Consider the following 13,606-nt stretch of genomic DNA (forward strand, 5'->3'; position numbering starts at 1 on the left):
TTAGGGTTTAGTGTTTTGTTGACAACATGTTTAGTGTTTTTCCAAGGGTTTAGGGGTTTACCCAAAGATTTAGGGTTTACCCAAGGATTTAGGGTTTAGGATTAGAGTTTAGGGTTTAGTATTAGGGTTTAGTGTTTTGTTGACAACATTTTTTTTTTTGAATTCGTTTTTTATATATTATTTTTATTTATTTTTAAATTTTATTTTGAAAAAATAATATAATTTGACAAGTTATTTGGTTTTCTTAATTAAAAGATACTAGATTTAAAATGACAATTTTCTATTGGTTGGTGAACCTAAAGGTTCACCCTAGGGGGTGAACCCAAGAATAACTCAATATACATAATAATATATAGAAAGTAATAAGAGTTGATCATACATAAGAATAAAACATAATGGAATATTAAAAAGAAATTTGCGGTAATTAGGTTATCTAACCTCATGCATCCAACCAAATCATGTATATTAAAAAAATTGTCACGTACGAATATAAAAGTAATGAAATGCATGGAGAGATCCTTAAGCCAAGGGCTAAAGTGTCGATAGAGAGAACATGGAGAGCAAAGGGCCGTCGCCAGTACTTCCACTTGTGCTCGTCGTAGTCTTTGGATGGCTCCTCTGCGGCTCATACCTTATCTTGCTATTAGAGGATTACATATTACCAATCTTACAAGCCGGAACATTCATTGTAGGAATCCTTCTCTTACTTCTCCTTCTGCTTCTCCATGTCTTCTCTTCTTCTTGGATCTCTCCATGGATCCCTTCCCTTCTCATTATACCATCACCTGCCTCTGCGACTTCCACTGACTCAGACAGCTTCGGCCTCGGATCCTTTCTTTTGCTTTCACTTTTTTTCATCTTCTTCTGGTTGTTTCAGTCATTCTAATTAATGTTTATAATTGTAATTGAACATATTGATATGTTCTCTTCTGGGTATTGTGTTTGTGAAATATTGTTTCAGTTGTTGTACATTTCCTAGGAAAAAACTACTACTTAATCAATCATGTAAGACTCCAGCATATAGAAAAAAAGATTATGTGGTTAATAATGCAACTCTCTATAGATTGCTTGATTAATAATGAGTTCAAGCAACTCCAAATAAAATGCTATACCAAAACAAAATAAATATCATGTCATTTACTTGAGTGATTTTTTCCAAAATATCATGAGACAGGGTAGAAAAAGACAAGCTAGGCTAGAGAAGGAGCTTTCAGAGGAGAGGTAGAGAGAAGAAGTTGGAAGACTAGTGGAAGAACAGAGAAAGCTAAGAGATGAGAAAAATTGAGGCATAGAAATGCAGCAAACTTGTTACTGTCTGTCAAGGAGAAAATCATCGACGAGACGGAAAAGAAGCGTTAGAAGAGAAGGAAAGAGCGAGAGGGATAAACCTTTTAAATAAGAGCAGCTCTGATGGTGAAGAGAAGGAAAGGAAACCGAGCAGAAGTGCAATCTTGATTACATGCACTTGATAATTTTCGAGGCTCCAACATGGATAGGAGACGGGGACATGGTTTAAGAGAATAATAATGCCACTCGTATCGGTATAAAACCTGGTGGTTGGTTTCCTCTATACGTATCTTTGACAATCCCATCAGTTTTGTCCTCCCATCGCCATTCACTGTACTTTAGTGGGTCCATTACCAGTAGTTTATGTTCTTCCCTGCATTATCTAGCACGGAGAAGTGTTTCCCTTTTAGTATACAAACAGAAAGCATCCTCTTGATGAACCTACCCCAGACAATCCATTTGAACACCTTTGTCCTAATAACTGGCTCAGTTTAAGTGATTGTTCGATTGAAGACCTTTTGTTTCTGTAGTTTGCTGAGATGGCCAGATGACAAGATGTTAATCTCACTGATAGATAACCGAATATTAGAGCTGACGTGGCTGATGGCTGCTTTGCTGGAAGATAGCGAAGTTGCTGATTCATAGAGAGGCTTTGCTGTTACTGAACAGGAGGAGTATAAATAAAAGATCCATGAGTGTTGTTCAGTGGTACCAAACTTAAGCAGCCTAATCTTGAATATGTGCGATGAATTAAGAGCTGAATCATATGGTACAATTTGTGATTGTGCAGGAAAGTGAAGGGCTTAGCCTCAATGGGATAATGGTTACGGGAAGCAATATGTGGCGGCGGGTGAAGTTGAGAACAACCAAGAGAAGATGTAGAGAGTGGTTTTGGTGAACAAAGATTTAAACGTAGTGAGGTCAAAACACACTTCAGTTTGTGTTCGAACATGTTCCTACTGAATCTACACGTGCGATATAACCCGTATAAACGAAACCAAATGTATAATCTTTTTGTTGTATAATTGAATACTGGCGATTTGCGAGACAGGCCCAAGAGAGAAACTCTCTCAGACCCGCATCCCAAGGCGCTTCCGATGGATCTCCCCTGCTTCAGCCACGCTGTTCCTTCCTCCTCCCTCTGAAGCAGCCATGCTCCTCTCCATGGCTATGATGGTCACTACTCCTCCGTCATGTATCCGGTCCCCTCCAGATCTGCCGCTGTCGTCGTCGTGTTTGAACGTTCCGTTTGAAGGTCTCTCTCCCGTCATCCCTCCGGAACCACCGGAACCACCAGACGTTACTCTCCTCCCGATGTTACTCTCCTCACACTGCTCCTCAGCTCACCATGTTCCCTTCCGGGCCGGATTTCACCACGCCGTCGCCGTTTCCTCTACACTTCCTCTCGTCCCTGTTGCGTCTCCTCTTGGTGTTAGAAACGCCGGAGCTTCTCAGCTCGAGGGAGGCCTCACCGGATCTGGTTGTTCTCACCTCTTCGATTATATGCATCGCCAGCCAGATCTAATACCTGCTACGCCACCGCCTCCTGGACGAGTCACTACCGGACGTGAGACTAGCTCTCCGCTGCGTAGTCGCGCCTCTCCTATACAATCACCACAAGAAGCTCGCCCATCTGAAAATCCCGACTCTAGCTCGTTCATTCAAAGCTTGTTTGAGTCCGACGACTGGCAATTTGGCGTTTGTTCGGCCAAACCTTCATGGTTCCTTCACGGTAATGCTGGAACTAGAAGCTCTTGTCTTAACTCATTGCTCATCGTTGCTTTAGAAGTTCTCGTCAAGCCTCATTATATTTTCAATGTCGTGGATATAGTCATCTACTCATTACTGGATTCACATAGTCCATCTATTCTAGTCAATGCCAAATCAAGTCAGTTAGGACTTTGTTTTCTATACGGTCATGGAGCTTCTCACCAAAAGCTCTTGTCGGTCATCATTCCAACCGTTGCTTACAGGTGTATCAACGTCGTTTTCGACTATCAGTTCGTTTTAGAAAAAAGATGAAGTTTCTCCATGGGACTCTTTATACCGCTGAGCTTGACTCGCCCTTTGAAAGCTCTATCTTTCAATGTTTTGTAATGCTTTTTATTATCATCTCACCGTCGAACATGGTTCCGGGATCTTCTACTTTGATTGTAAACTTTGTTGATCTCTAAGCTTTTATAATATAAGTTGTGATCAAAAAAAAAAAAAAATACTGGCGAAAGTGAGAAAGCGAGAAAGCGTATTACTCTACGCGATCGCTTGAAGCGGTAGTAAAGTGATAAAGTGCCTTTGGTTAATAAAAGCATCACTTTTTTTTCTTTTTCTTTTGGAACATAATAAAAGCATCACTGAATTTTCTCTTTAGCATATAAACAAATATCTTTGTCATTTTGGCTGCAACTGCATCCACACATATTAATATATTATTAACTTAACAAAATATCTTACTTCAATTATTCAAATAATATAGAGAAATCGGCCAAAAAAACACTGAACTTTATGGGAATTGCCAAAAAAACCTGTACTCGAACCTGACCAATAAAACCCTGATCTTTTGTTGACTTTTTTAGTTAATTCACAAACTTACGGTTGACTAACCAGATTAACACACCGTTAACCGACAGTTAAGACAGTGTTAACTCACCGTTAATTATTGCCGTGTAGTGAAACTACGTCGTTTCATTCAGTTGTTTTGTTAAACACAAAATCTCAAGACGACGTCGTTTTGCTTAATTAAAATTGTTGTTGCCTGGACTCGAACCCGTGCACTCGTGGTCCTAAGGGGGTTTTGCCACTGAGCTAGTGGACTTTTCGGAAGATTATCACACATGTTTATTTTTATTGATCAAAAGATGTGTTTGATTTCAATCAAACAAAATGAAACCCGTGTTTGAACGTAACCCTAATTTCTCAAATCGATTTGGGGATTTCTCTTGTAATGGTGAGGAGATGGTAAAGACGAAGTTCACAAGGAATGGAAGGGAGGTAATGATTTTCGGAGCGATGAGGAATTTCGATTACGGGAGTGACGAAGCGGTTCAAGAGTCGAAGAAGGGTGGAGAACGCGATGCTTCTGTGAGTTTGTCATCGCCGGAGAGATCGAGGATTCGTAAAAGCGTTGAAGGGATATCGATGTTGGCATCTACAGAGGTGTCGAAGGCGTCGAAGACAAGGCGGGGAACTTCATATGGGTCGCCTGCGTCATCTCCGGAGAAGACCACGAGGAGGGGAACTTCATATGGGTCGCCATCTCCGGTGAAGGCCACGAGGCGTGGTTCAACTCTGTCTCCTAGAGTTTCGAAGAAGCAGAAGGTAAATGTGGCTCCTTCTGGTGATGACAGAGAAGAATGGCCAGAGACTGAGATGTTGGCATCAACAGTTGCGAAGAAGACAAGGCGGGGAACTTCATATGGCGGGTCGCCTGTGTCTCCTAGACAATCGAAGAAGCAGAAGGTAAACTCGGAGAGGAGTCTAGGTGATGATGGTGATGACAGAGAAGAATTTCTCCAGATTGAGGAATTTGGGGATATAGGTGATGATGGTAGGGAAGATGAGAACGGTATTGCTGGCATTGAGGAAGTTGGTTGTACAGATTTGAGTCTTTATTTTGGTGATAAAGCAAAAAATGATGACTGTGAGGTTGATGAAGACGAAGGCGATGATGATGCATGGGATGATGATAAAATCCCTGATCCTCTGTCATCAGATGATGAGAATGAAGAGGAGATGAGACCTGCGCAAGCTTACAGAGAAGACACTGATCCAGAGGAGCTCCTTCAGCTAGGCAAGACATTTTCAGATGCTGAGGACTTCAAACATGCTTGTCTGAGGTATACCCTGAAAACCAGATACAACATCAAGTACTACAGATCCAGTAGCTTGAAGATGGGTGCAAAATGTGCCGCTGAGATGAGAGATGATGAGGCTCCTTGTCCCTGGATGGTCTACTGTTCGTATGATAGGAGGAAACAGAAGTTGATGGTAAAGACATACGTCAATGACCATAAGTGTGAGAGGACAGGGTATTCCAAGATACTTAAGAGGTCAGCAATTGCAAGTCTATTTGCTGAGAGGTTAAGGCTGAATCCTAAGCTCACGGCAAAGGAGATACAGGCTGAGATATTGAGGGAGTATAAGATGGAAGTTTTAGAAAACTCATGCATTAAGGCCAAGACGAAGGTGATGAAAGAAAGGAGGAAGACCCATGAGGAGCATTTTGATAAAATCTGGGATTACCAAGCAGAGATATTGAGGAGCAATCCTGGATCAACCATGGAAATTGAGACCATACCAGGAGCCACGGTTGGAAGCAAGCAGCGGTTCTACAGACTCTACATGTGTTTCCAAGCAAAAAGGAAGCATGGAAGAAGACTTGTAGGCCTGTTATTGGCTTAGATGGAGCCTTTTTGAAATGGGACATCAAGGGACAGTTGTTGGCTGCGGTTGGAAGAGATGGAGACAATAGGATTGTCCCTATTGCTTGGGCTGTAGTGGAGATAGAGAATGATACAAACTGGGATTGGTTTGTGAAGCGTTTGGCCTTGGATTTGGGATTGGAAAATGGGAACGGCTTTGTTATAATGTCTGACAAACAAAAGGTAAACACTTTGCTTTCATGATACTCAATGAATGTTTGATTCTTGTTTCTGATTTTTTTTTTTTTTCTGATCTTGTAGGGATTAGTGAAGGCAGTTCATACCCTCCTTCCAGAAGCTGAGCATAGACAGTGTTGTCGCCATATCTACGAGAACTGGAGGAAAGGTGGAAAAGATCTAAGGTTACAGAGGTTCTTCTGGTTCATTGCAAGGAGCTACACTCCTGGTATGTTCAACTACAACATGGACGAGCTTAAGAACTATGATCCTGGCGCACATGCATCTCTGATAAAGACAAAGCCAGAGACTTGGTCTAGAGCTTTCTTCAAGATAGGCTCCTACTGCAATGATAATCTGAACAACTTGTGTGAGTCCTTCAACAAGACCATCAGGGAGCCTAGGAAGAAACCTCTGCTAGACATGTTAGAGGAGATAAGGCGCCAATGTATGACTAGGAACTACAATAGGTCTAAGATGGCTAAGGACAGGAAGACTAGGTTCACCCCGAAGACACATAAAGAGTTAGACAGGGTTGAGAAGAAGTCAAAAGAATGTAGTCTGCGTTGGGCAATTGGGCCAGAGACTGAGGTGGAAGATAGAGACCAGTCATATGTGGTGAATTTGGAGAATGAGACTTGTGCATGTCGAAGCTGGCAAATGAATGGTATTCCATGCATCCATGCTGCTAAGGTCATCCTTGGCGTGGGAAGAAAACTCTCTGAATTTGTTGCTCCTTTCTACACAACCTCTAAGTGGCGTGAAACCTACAGTTTTGGGATCAGACCTGTAAATGGGATGATAGAGTGGCCTCGGACCAATAGATTAGGTGTGATTCCACCACCTAATCGAAATGGCAAGCCTGGTAGGCCTAAAAACCATGATCGAAAGAAGGGAACCAATGAGACAGTGTCTACTACCAAGCTGAGTCGTGCGAACAGGGTAATGACATGCTCTAATTGCAAAGAAGAAGGGCACTACAAGAATACATGTCGGAAGGCTTTTGTTGAGAGCCCACCTAAGAAACCAAGAGGCAGACCAAGGAAATATCAGGTTAGGGTCTTAGTTTCTATCTCATTGTTTTTTAGCTCTCGGTAATGTGTCTAACAATTCATTTATATGTTGCAGGGACTACACTTTGGCGAGTCACAAGCTCAATCCTCAGAAGCTCAAACCTCACAAAATCAATCCTCACAAGCTCAAGCATCACCATGGGAAGTTCCTCAATCTTCAGAAGGTCAATCCTCACAAGCTCAACCATCACGATGGGAAGTTCCTCAATCCTCACAAGCTGAAGCAGCAGCGTGGGGAAGATGGTTTTTTTAGATGCTTGTGTGTTGTTTATGATGGTCTCTGTCTGAATGCTTTCGTTGTCTGTTGTTTATGATGGTGTCTCTGTCTGAATGCTTTTGGAACAAGAACTACCTTTTTCTTTCTTCTCTTCCTGCTGTTTTAATTTGAAACTCTCAATGAAGATAGTGTTGGTTATTATCTTTGTGTTTTCATCATGTTGTTTATCTTGATGGTCTGTTCATTGGTGTGTTCATTTGTCCTTCTATAAACAATCAAGAAGTAAAACATAAACATTACTGAAACATTGTCTTAAAACATAGCCTTACATGAACCATGATTCTTAAATAAACATAGCCTTACATAAACAGAGTCTCCTAGTAGCTATTCATAGACAACCCAGCTGCTTTGTCAAACATGATCAACACAAGACATATCACAACGCCTAAACAAACCACCGAAAAACCCACTTTCATGATCACATTCAGCTTCTTAAGTTCATTGCTCGCCTTCCTGACATCTTCTTTCAACTCTTCCTCCACGGTTTTCATGCTTTCGATCTCCATTTTAATTTTCATAACATCTGATGCAAAGCACTCAACTTTTGGCAATGCATCTTGAACCTCTTCGTAGACAGCTTCATCTACCCATTTATACAAGTGATCCTAGACACAAATCATGAACACAATCTTTATATTCAAACAATTTCTCACTGACTACCTAGCCATTGAATCTTATGTTCTTTTCTTAAACACAATCAAATTAAACACTTACATTTTGAAACGTTGGGCATCTAAAGAAAGTTCTTCCTGGATTGACCTTCGTTTTTGATGTGTATATCCCAGTTCTTCGACCACAGCCGCATTGCTCCGGGATACCACGAATTCCCATCGTATTCACAGACGAATCCTCACAACCCGAACTCATCATGCGATACTCGAAGAAGGAGAGATGAGAATCGAGATTCTTAAGGACGAGATCGAAGAGAATCGAGCTTGAATCGCGAACTGGATTTATGATTTCGCCCATTTAGGGTTTATACCAATCGGAGGAGAAAACGCCGTCGTTTCTTTTTGATTCATTTAACTCGGATTCAAAGAGAATAAAAGAAACTGTGTTCGTATATCCATTGCAAAGTCCACTAGCTCAGTGGCAAAAACCCCTACCATTAAACCCGAGTGCACGAGTTCGAGTCGATGGAACCCCATCTTTTTAATAAAAAAGTTAATGTAAAACGCGTCGTTTCATTAATTTGTCTTTAACTCGGATTCGAAGAATAAAAGAAATTGTGTTCGTAAATCTATTGCAAAGTCCACTAGCTCAGTGGCAAAAACCCCTACCATTAAACCCGAGTACACGAGTTCGAGCCGTTGGAAACCCATATTTTTAATAACACAGCTATATAAACGACGTCGTTTGTCTTTAATCAGACAAAGTGATGAAACGACGTCGTATACTTTAACACCCAAAATTAACGTCCGCTTAATTAACAGTTAACTCGGTTAACGGTGTGTTTATCTGGTCAGTCAATCGTAAGTTTCTTAATAAACCCGAAAAGTCAACAAAAGTTCAGGATTTTATTGGCTAGCCCATATGTTCAGGTTTCTTTCGGCAATTTCCGTAAAGTTCAGTGTTTTTTTGGCCGATTTCTCAAATAACATATGTCATATGATGTCGGTCTATTCGATTGGACATTTAGTATTTTTTTAAATATATATTTCTGTCAGCCCATCACTATAATTATTCTGTCCAAGATCATCCACGGTGGGGTTCAACAGTTGAAACTATCGCATAAGGTGTTGATAAACTGGGCTCATCTACGTGGCATAAACACACCTGTTGTAAAGTTTGAGCGGTTGAAACATTATTTTTTGTGGCCCAGTGCTCCCACGTTTCGCCTTCTAATTAGGCAAAAAAAGTGAGCGCATCACGCACTGGCTTTATCACAATTTTTTTAATCTCGTTAAGATTTAAATATTGTGTTCTGATTAGCTCTGTAGAATTCTTTTGTTTTTTATCATCGCCCAATAATTCAAACACATTTATTATATAATAATTTTTTAAAAAAAATATCAAAATTCAAAATTTTTTTAATCTATAAATAGAGAAAGCTCTCGTTTCATTTGGATACAGAAAAAATGTAATTTTTCATTATAATCAACTATTTTAGTATTTTAATTTTTTTTTCTTATTAAATGGACCCCAATAATAATAAATATCCTACTTAACAATATCTTACTTAAAAAAAATATGTTCTTAATTTTGATTGTTTTATTAATACATATTTTGATATTATTTAAAAATTAAGCTAAGTATAATAATTCAAAATAAAAATTATTAAAAGTTATGTTATTTTAATTTTTAAGTTAACCGTAAAAAACAAAAAATATGAATTAAGGGTTGTAGAGTAGAGTGTTAAATTTTTTAAAACAAACTATTATAGATGTATAGATTGAACTGGGTGTTGAACAAATGAGGTAGAAGAGAGATAAGATGATACGAAAAGTTTTTTTTTACGTCAAAAGATCATTCTATTACTCAAACTTGAAATGGTCTGGGTAACCATACCGAAATAGAACAATCGATAAAATGTAACTCTTCCAGATGATGTGAAATGTTTGAAAAAACAATATTGAAAATGGGAGGGTATTAAAACCATTTTACATCGTCTGATGTTAAGCATTCATGGTATTTCATATCTTTTTATAACTATTATTATAAAATACAAGAAAAAAACAAGAAAAACCGATTCATGAAGAAGAAATTTTTACAAAATTATTCAGGAACTTTGTGCACACTTGTCATCTTACTGGTTTGGTATGTTTATAATTTAAAATTAATTACATGATTACATTATATAAAATATTAATATTTTATTTTAAAAACTACTAGAGTTTTGTTTATGATATGCTCTCACTAAAATCAAGTCCATTGGTTAGAGACCCTTATGGGCTCTAATGAATAAATTAGTAATGAATTTTGTGAATCGAAAAGTTTAGAACTTTTAATAGGTTAATTAAATTTCTCATGGTCAAGTGAGAGAACTTAAGCTCTTAAATATTTTTGTTTTAGAAGTTGAATTATTAAATTTAAATTTAACAAAACTTATAAATTATAGGATTTCATAAAATCTAAACAAATATGACATAGAAACATATTAAAAATACAAATACAAATTTTTAATTAAAATTTTTAAACAAACATGAAAGAAACAAAGTAAAACTTCCTATAGAATTTGACAAAAAAACTAAACAAACACTAGAACACTAGAATCAAAATCCAGGTCATGGTGAGAAGTGTTTTTGAGCATATATACCTTGATGACAAGCTCAAAGCGTACAAGATCTGAATCTAACGTTGTGGGAATGTAAAGCTGAAAAGCTGAGTGATATTGTCGAAGTTGGGATGCTGAACAACCAAATTCCACTGCGAGTAATTCATATTGTAGTTGAAGTTTGTGATTGTGACCTTCACACACCAGTACTCTTTGTAGTTCGTTTTCACATGCCAATGAACTCTGATGGGACACATATGCTGTGTACATTGCAAGAGCGGCTGGAGGTTGTTCTTCCCACGGCTGTTGCGGGGTCTTGTGCCCATGAGCTAATCAAACCGCCTCGACAACAGTTTGATATATGTTGGTTGTATGGAGTTCCCGGTAACAAGTCAACTACGGTGGGGGTTTTCTTGCAGCAATGAGGAATGTTGCCTTTGAACTTAGAACAATCTCCTTGCTCTGTGGCTTGTGCACCAACCATACTCCATATCACTTCCTTTTTATACCAACTCCATCCTAGTTGCCAACCTGGGGCTTGAATGTGACGGTATTGTTGAAAATTGAAGATTGATACAACAGTCTGACGATAGAAGAAAATATTATGAGTTGGTTAGTATGGCAACTATGAACACAAGAATTTGATTATATAACAAGTGGTATTGAGGGATGAAGTTATAAATATTTGTTACCACATAGCCATCAGCAGTCCAGCTAATGATGTCCCATTTTATGGTGATGTTTCCAGTTGGATCAAGTGCATCATAAGCTTCTGTGTATAAGATGATACAAAATAGGTGAGCTCATAACCAAGAACAGAGCCAAATCTAGAAAGAACCCAAAAACAATTTTTTTCTTTCTTATCAATTGGTTAAGTGAAACAGAACAGATCAAAGCTTATGCATGTAACAAGTTGACCAACATCGGCATTACATGGAGATGGAGGTTCTAAATGTCAAATTCCTATATCTGTTTCCTTACTTTTTCACTTGTTTAAATTGATTTCAAGGGTTTTATTAGAATCAAACACTAATTCTCTCAGAAAGCAAAGGAGCCAAAGGTCATAAGAGAGAAAACAGAGCATTGAGAGCCAAACCTGTTGTGGTGAAGCTGGTCCAAGAAAGATGGGAGCTTTATACGAGCTAACAACATCCTCAATCATGTCAAGAAGAGCAACAGAAGACGAACCTCGATCATGTCGATGAAGCTGATGATGTTGGGGTGATTGATCTTCCTCGAGATGAAAATCCCCGACATCGCGATCTCCATGGCGATCTCCTTGATAGCAACCACGTTCCATCTACACCACCGAAAACGATCCCCACCCGAATTTATTGTCCCCATCGATTTCTCAGACCAAAAAGAAAAACAAAGAACGAAGACGAAGACGAAGAGGAAGAGAGAGAGAGAAGACAAAAAAAAAAAGAAAAGCCAATAATAAAGCTACACGTACGGGGTTTTTAACAACTCTATTTCCTCTTAATTAGGCAGCAGTTCTCTTTAATTTTAGCATTATTAATTTATTTATTTTTGTTTTTTTCACTTTAGAACCTTGGAGGTGGTCTAAAAGCATGTTCATTGCAATAATTCTTAACTGGGTTCTTAGTCATTATTTTAGTAATAAATTTAAGTTGAGAGTTTATGGTAAGAAACACTTAATTTTGGTCCTCCAATGGTAGTTTCTTAAGCTAAGAGTTCTTATAAAAATTATTAAACTTTTATCTTTTTGATCAAAGATAAGAAAGTGTAGTTTTGAGATTATTGTTAAGAAGATACACCAGTTTATATCATCATTTCTGAAGCCATAAACAAGAGCTTCCTATACAAAAAAAAAAAGGGAGATAAACAAAATGGAGTTACCGTGCCTGGTCCCTCAGAGCATGGTCCTCCAACTAAAGCAACGATCCTAGCACCAGTCCCAGGGAAACAAGCTCCAAGCAATCCCGCAGCCACACTCAAAGCCACTCCAATACACCGCTGTGCAGGCCACTGATCCGTCTGCAGCTCATCCAACAGCTCATCCTTTTTGCCGTGATAGATTATCTGTTCCATACGCAAATAAATGGTCAAAAACTAAACAAAACTGAATCATCCCTGAAACAATTCATCAACAACCAAATCAATCTACACATGCAAATAAATCTCCAAGCTGAATCACTACTCAAAAGTCCCTATCATGGTTATGATTGCTTACCTCGTACTTAATATGAGGGATCTCAGGGAAAAACTCTCCCTCCCAATCATCAGAAACACTACACTTCCCTCCCGAATCCGCAGGCCACGTTGGTGGGTCAGCAGACTTCACACGAATCAAATCAATAAACAAACTTTAGAAGCATCTCAGAAACGTTTTAGTGATCGAAAGACTCGAGCTTTGAACTTACCACTAGATATAAGGCAGCGTTTAAGCAGAGAAAGATCATAAAAATCTCAACGTTCTTCATAATGTTCAACCAGACGAACAAAACCCTGAACAATAGTGTGATTGGTGAGGATAAAACAACACTTTGAATAATAACACTAAATATTCATAATCGAAAGCTCATAACCCAGAAAACCCGAAGAAGAACACAGTTCTATGAAAAAAACTCAGTTGATGTAACCGAAAGAGATAGAGTTTAAGCCCAAAGCTTTGTGAAGATAAGTATAAAAGAGTAGGGATTAAACATAGACTTGATTGACTTCTTATGGGAGAAGATGTGAGTCACGGAGGCGAGAGAGAGGGAAGAAGGAAGAAGAATCGCGGCGGATCGTCTTCGGAATCTAGGTCGACGGAGGAGAAGAGGAAGCACTCGACTTCGTTGGCCATGGAAGGCAGAAGATACCGATCAAAGCTTGATCATACAGCCTTCCTGCGACGATTGGTGCCAGAGAGATTCAACGGTAGAGAAGAACCAGATTCTTCGTCGGGTTCAACTTTTTTTTTTCCTTTCAAACACCTGTCTCATAAGAAGCGTTTCTTGCAGCCCTTAATTAAGACCCGCCTCTTAGATAAATGGCTATTTTCCTTTTAATTTAATTACTTATTATACTAAGAGCCACACTTAAGATACCCCAATAAACATGCTCTAAGGTAGTGTCCTAGTGGGTGCACCCTTTCCACTAGCACAAATAGGGAAAAGTAATTTAATTATTATTCCAATAGCTTGTAGGCTTGTAG

The 13,606-nt window shown here is 38.8% G+C and overlaps 4 protein-coding genes across 6 annotated transcripts; 1 reads left to right on the plus strand and 3 right to left on the minus strand.

Annotated features, from left to right (window-relative positions):
• Positions 1-337: 337 nt before the first annotated feature.
• On the minus strand, positions 338-1,383 carry LOC125589934. Its single transcript, XM_048762640.1, has one exon. The coding sequence runs from the start codon at positions 856-858 to the stop codon at positions 652-654; it is 207 nt and encodes a 68-aa protein (XP_048618597.1). The 5' UTR covers positions 859-1,383; the 3' UTR covers positions 338-651.
• A 3,992-nt stretch (positions 1,384-5,375) lies between these two features.
• LOC125590648 lies at positions 5,376-7,208 on the plus strand. The gene is made up of 3 exons (XM_048764302.1): positions 5,376-5,888; positions 5,967-6,935; positions 7,011-7,208. Exons 1-3 carry the CDS (start codon positions 5,871-5,873, stop codon positions 7,206-7,208), a joined length of 1,185 nt encoding a protein of 394 aa, XP_048620259.1. The 5' UTR covers positions 5,376-5,870.
• A 61-nt stretch (positions 7,209-7,269) lies between these two features.
• On the minus strand, positions 7,270-10,070 carry LOC125589935 (uncharacterized protein At1g43920, Chloroplastic-like). The gene is made up of 2 exons (XM_048762644.1): positions 7,947-10,070; positions 7,270-7,837 (listed from the first exon to the last, which is right to left on the minus strand). Exons 1-2 carry the CDS (start codon positions 8,199-8,201, stop codon positions 7,550-7,552), a joined length of 543 nt encoding a protein of 180 aa, XP_048618601.1. The 5' UTR covers positions 8,202-10,070; the 3' UTR covers positions 7,270-7,549.
• Positions 10,071-10,299: 229 nt separating this feature from the next.
• LOC106442485 lies at positions 10,300-13,586 on the minus strand. Of its 3 annotated transcripts, XM_048762642.1 has the most exons (7): positions 13,120-13,577; positions 12,831-12,915; positions 12,641-12,745; positions 12,307-12,489; positions 11,635-11,746; positions 11,139-11,218; positions 10,300-11,029 (listed from the first exon to the last, which is right to left on the minus strand). In XM_048762642.1, the coding sequence occupies exons 2-7, from the start codon at positions 12,888-12,890 to the stop codon at positions 10,673-10,675; spliced, it is 897 nt and encodes a 298-aa protein (XP_048618599.1). In that variant the 5' UTR covers positions 12,891-12,915; positions 13,120-13,577; the 3' UTR covers positions 10,300-10,672. The 3 variants fall into 3 exon arrangements, with proteins under 3 accessions (XP_048618599.1, XP_048618598.1, XP_048618600.1); XM_048762641.1 differs by having other exon boundaries at positions 12,831-13,575; XM_048762643.1 differs by having other exon boundaries at positions 10,772-11,029; positions 11,543-11,746; positions 12,831-13,586.
• Positions 13,587-13,606: the final 20 nt, after the last annotated feature.

Source organism: Brassica napus, chromosome C7, assembly GCF_020379485.1.
Source record: "Brassica napus cultivar Da-Ae chromosome C7, Da-Ae, whole genome shotgun sequence".
Taxonomy (NCBI): domain Eukaryota; kingdom Viridiplantae; phylum Streptophyta; class Magnoliopsida; order Brassicales; family Brassicaceae; genus Brassica; species Brassica napus.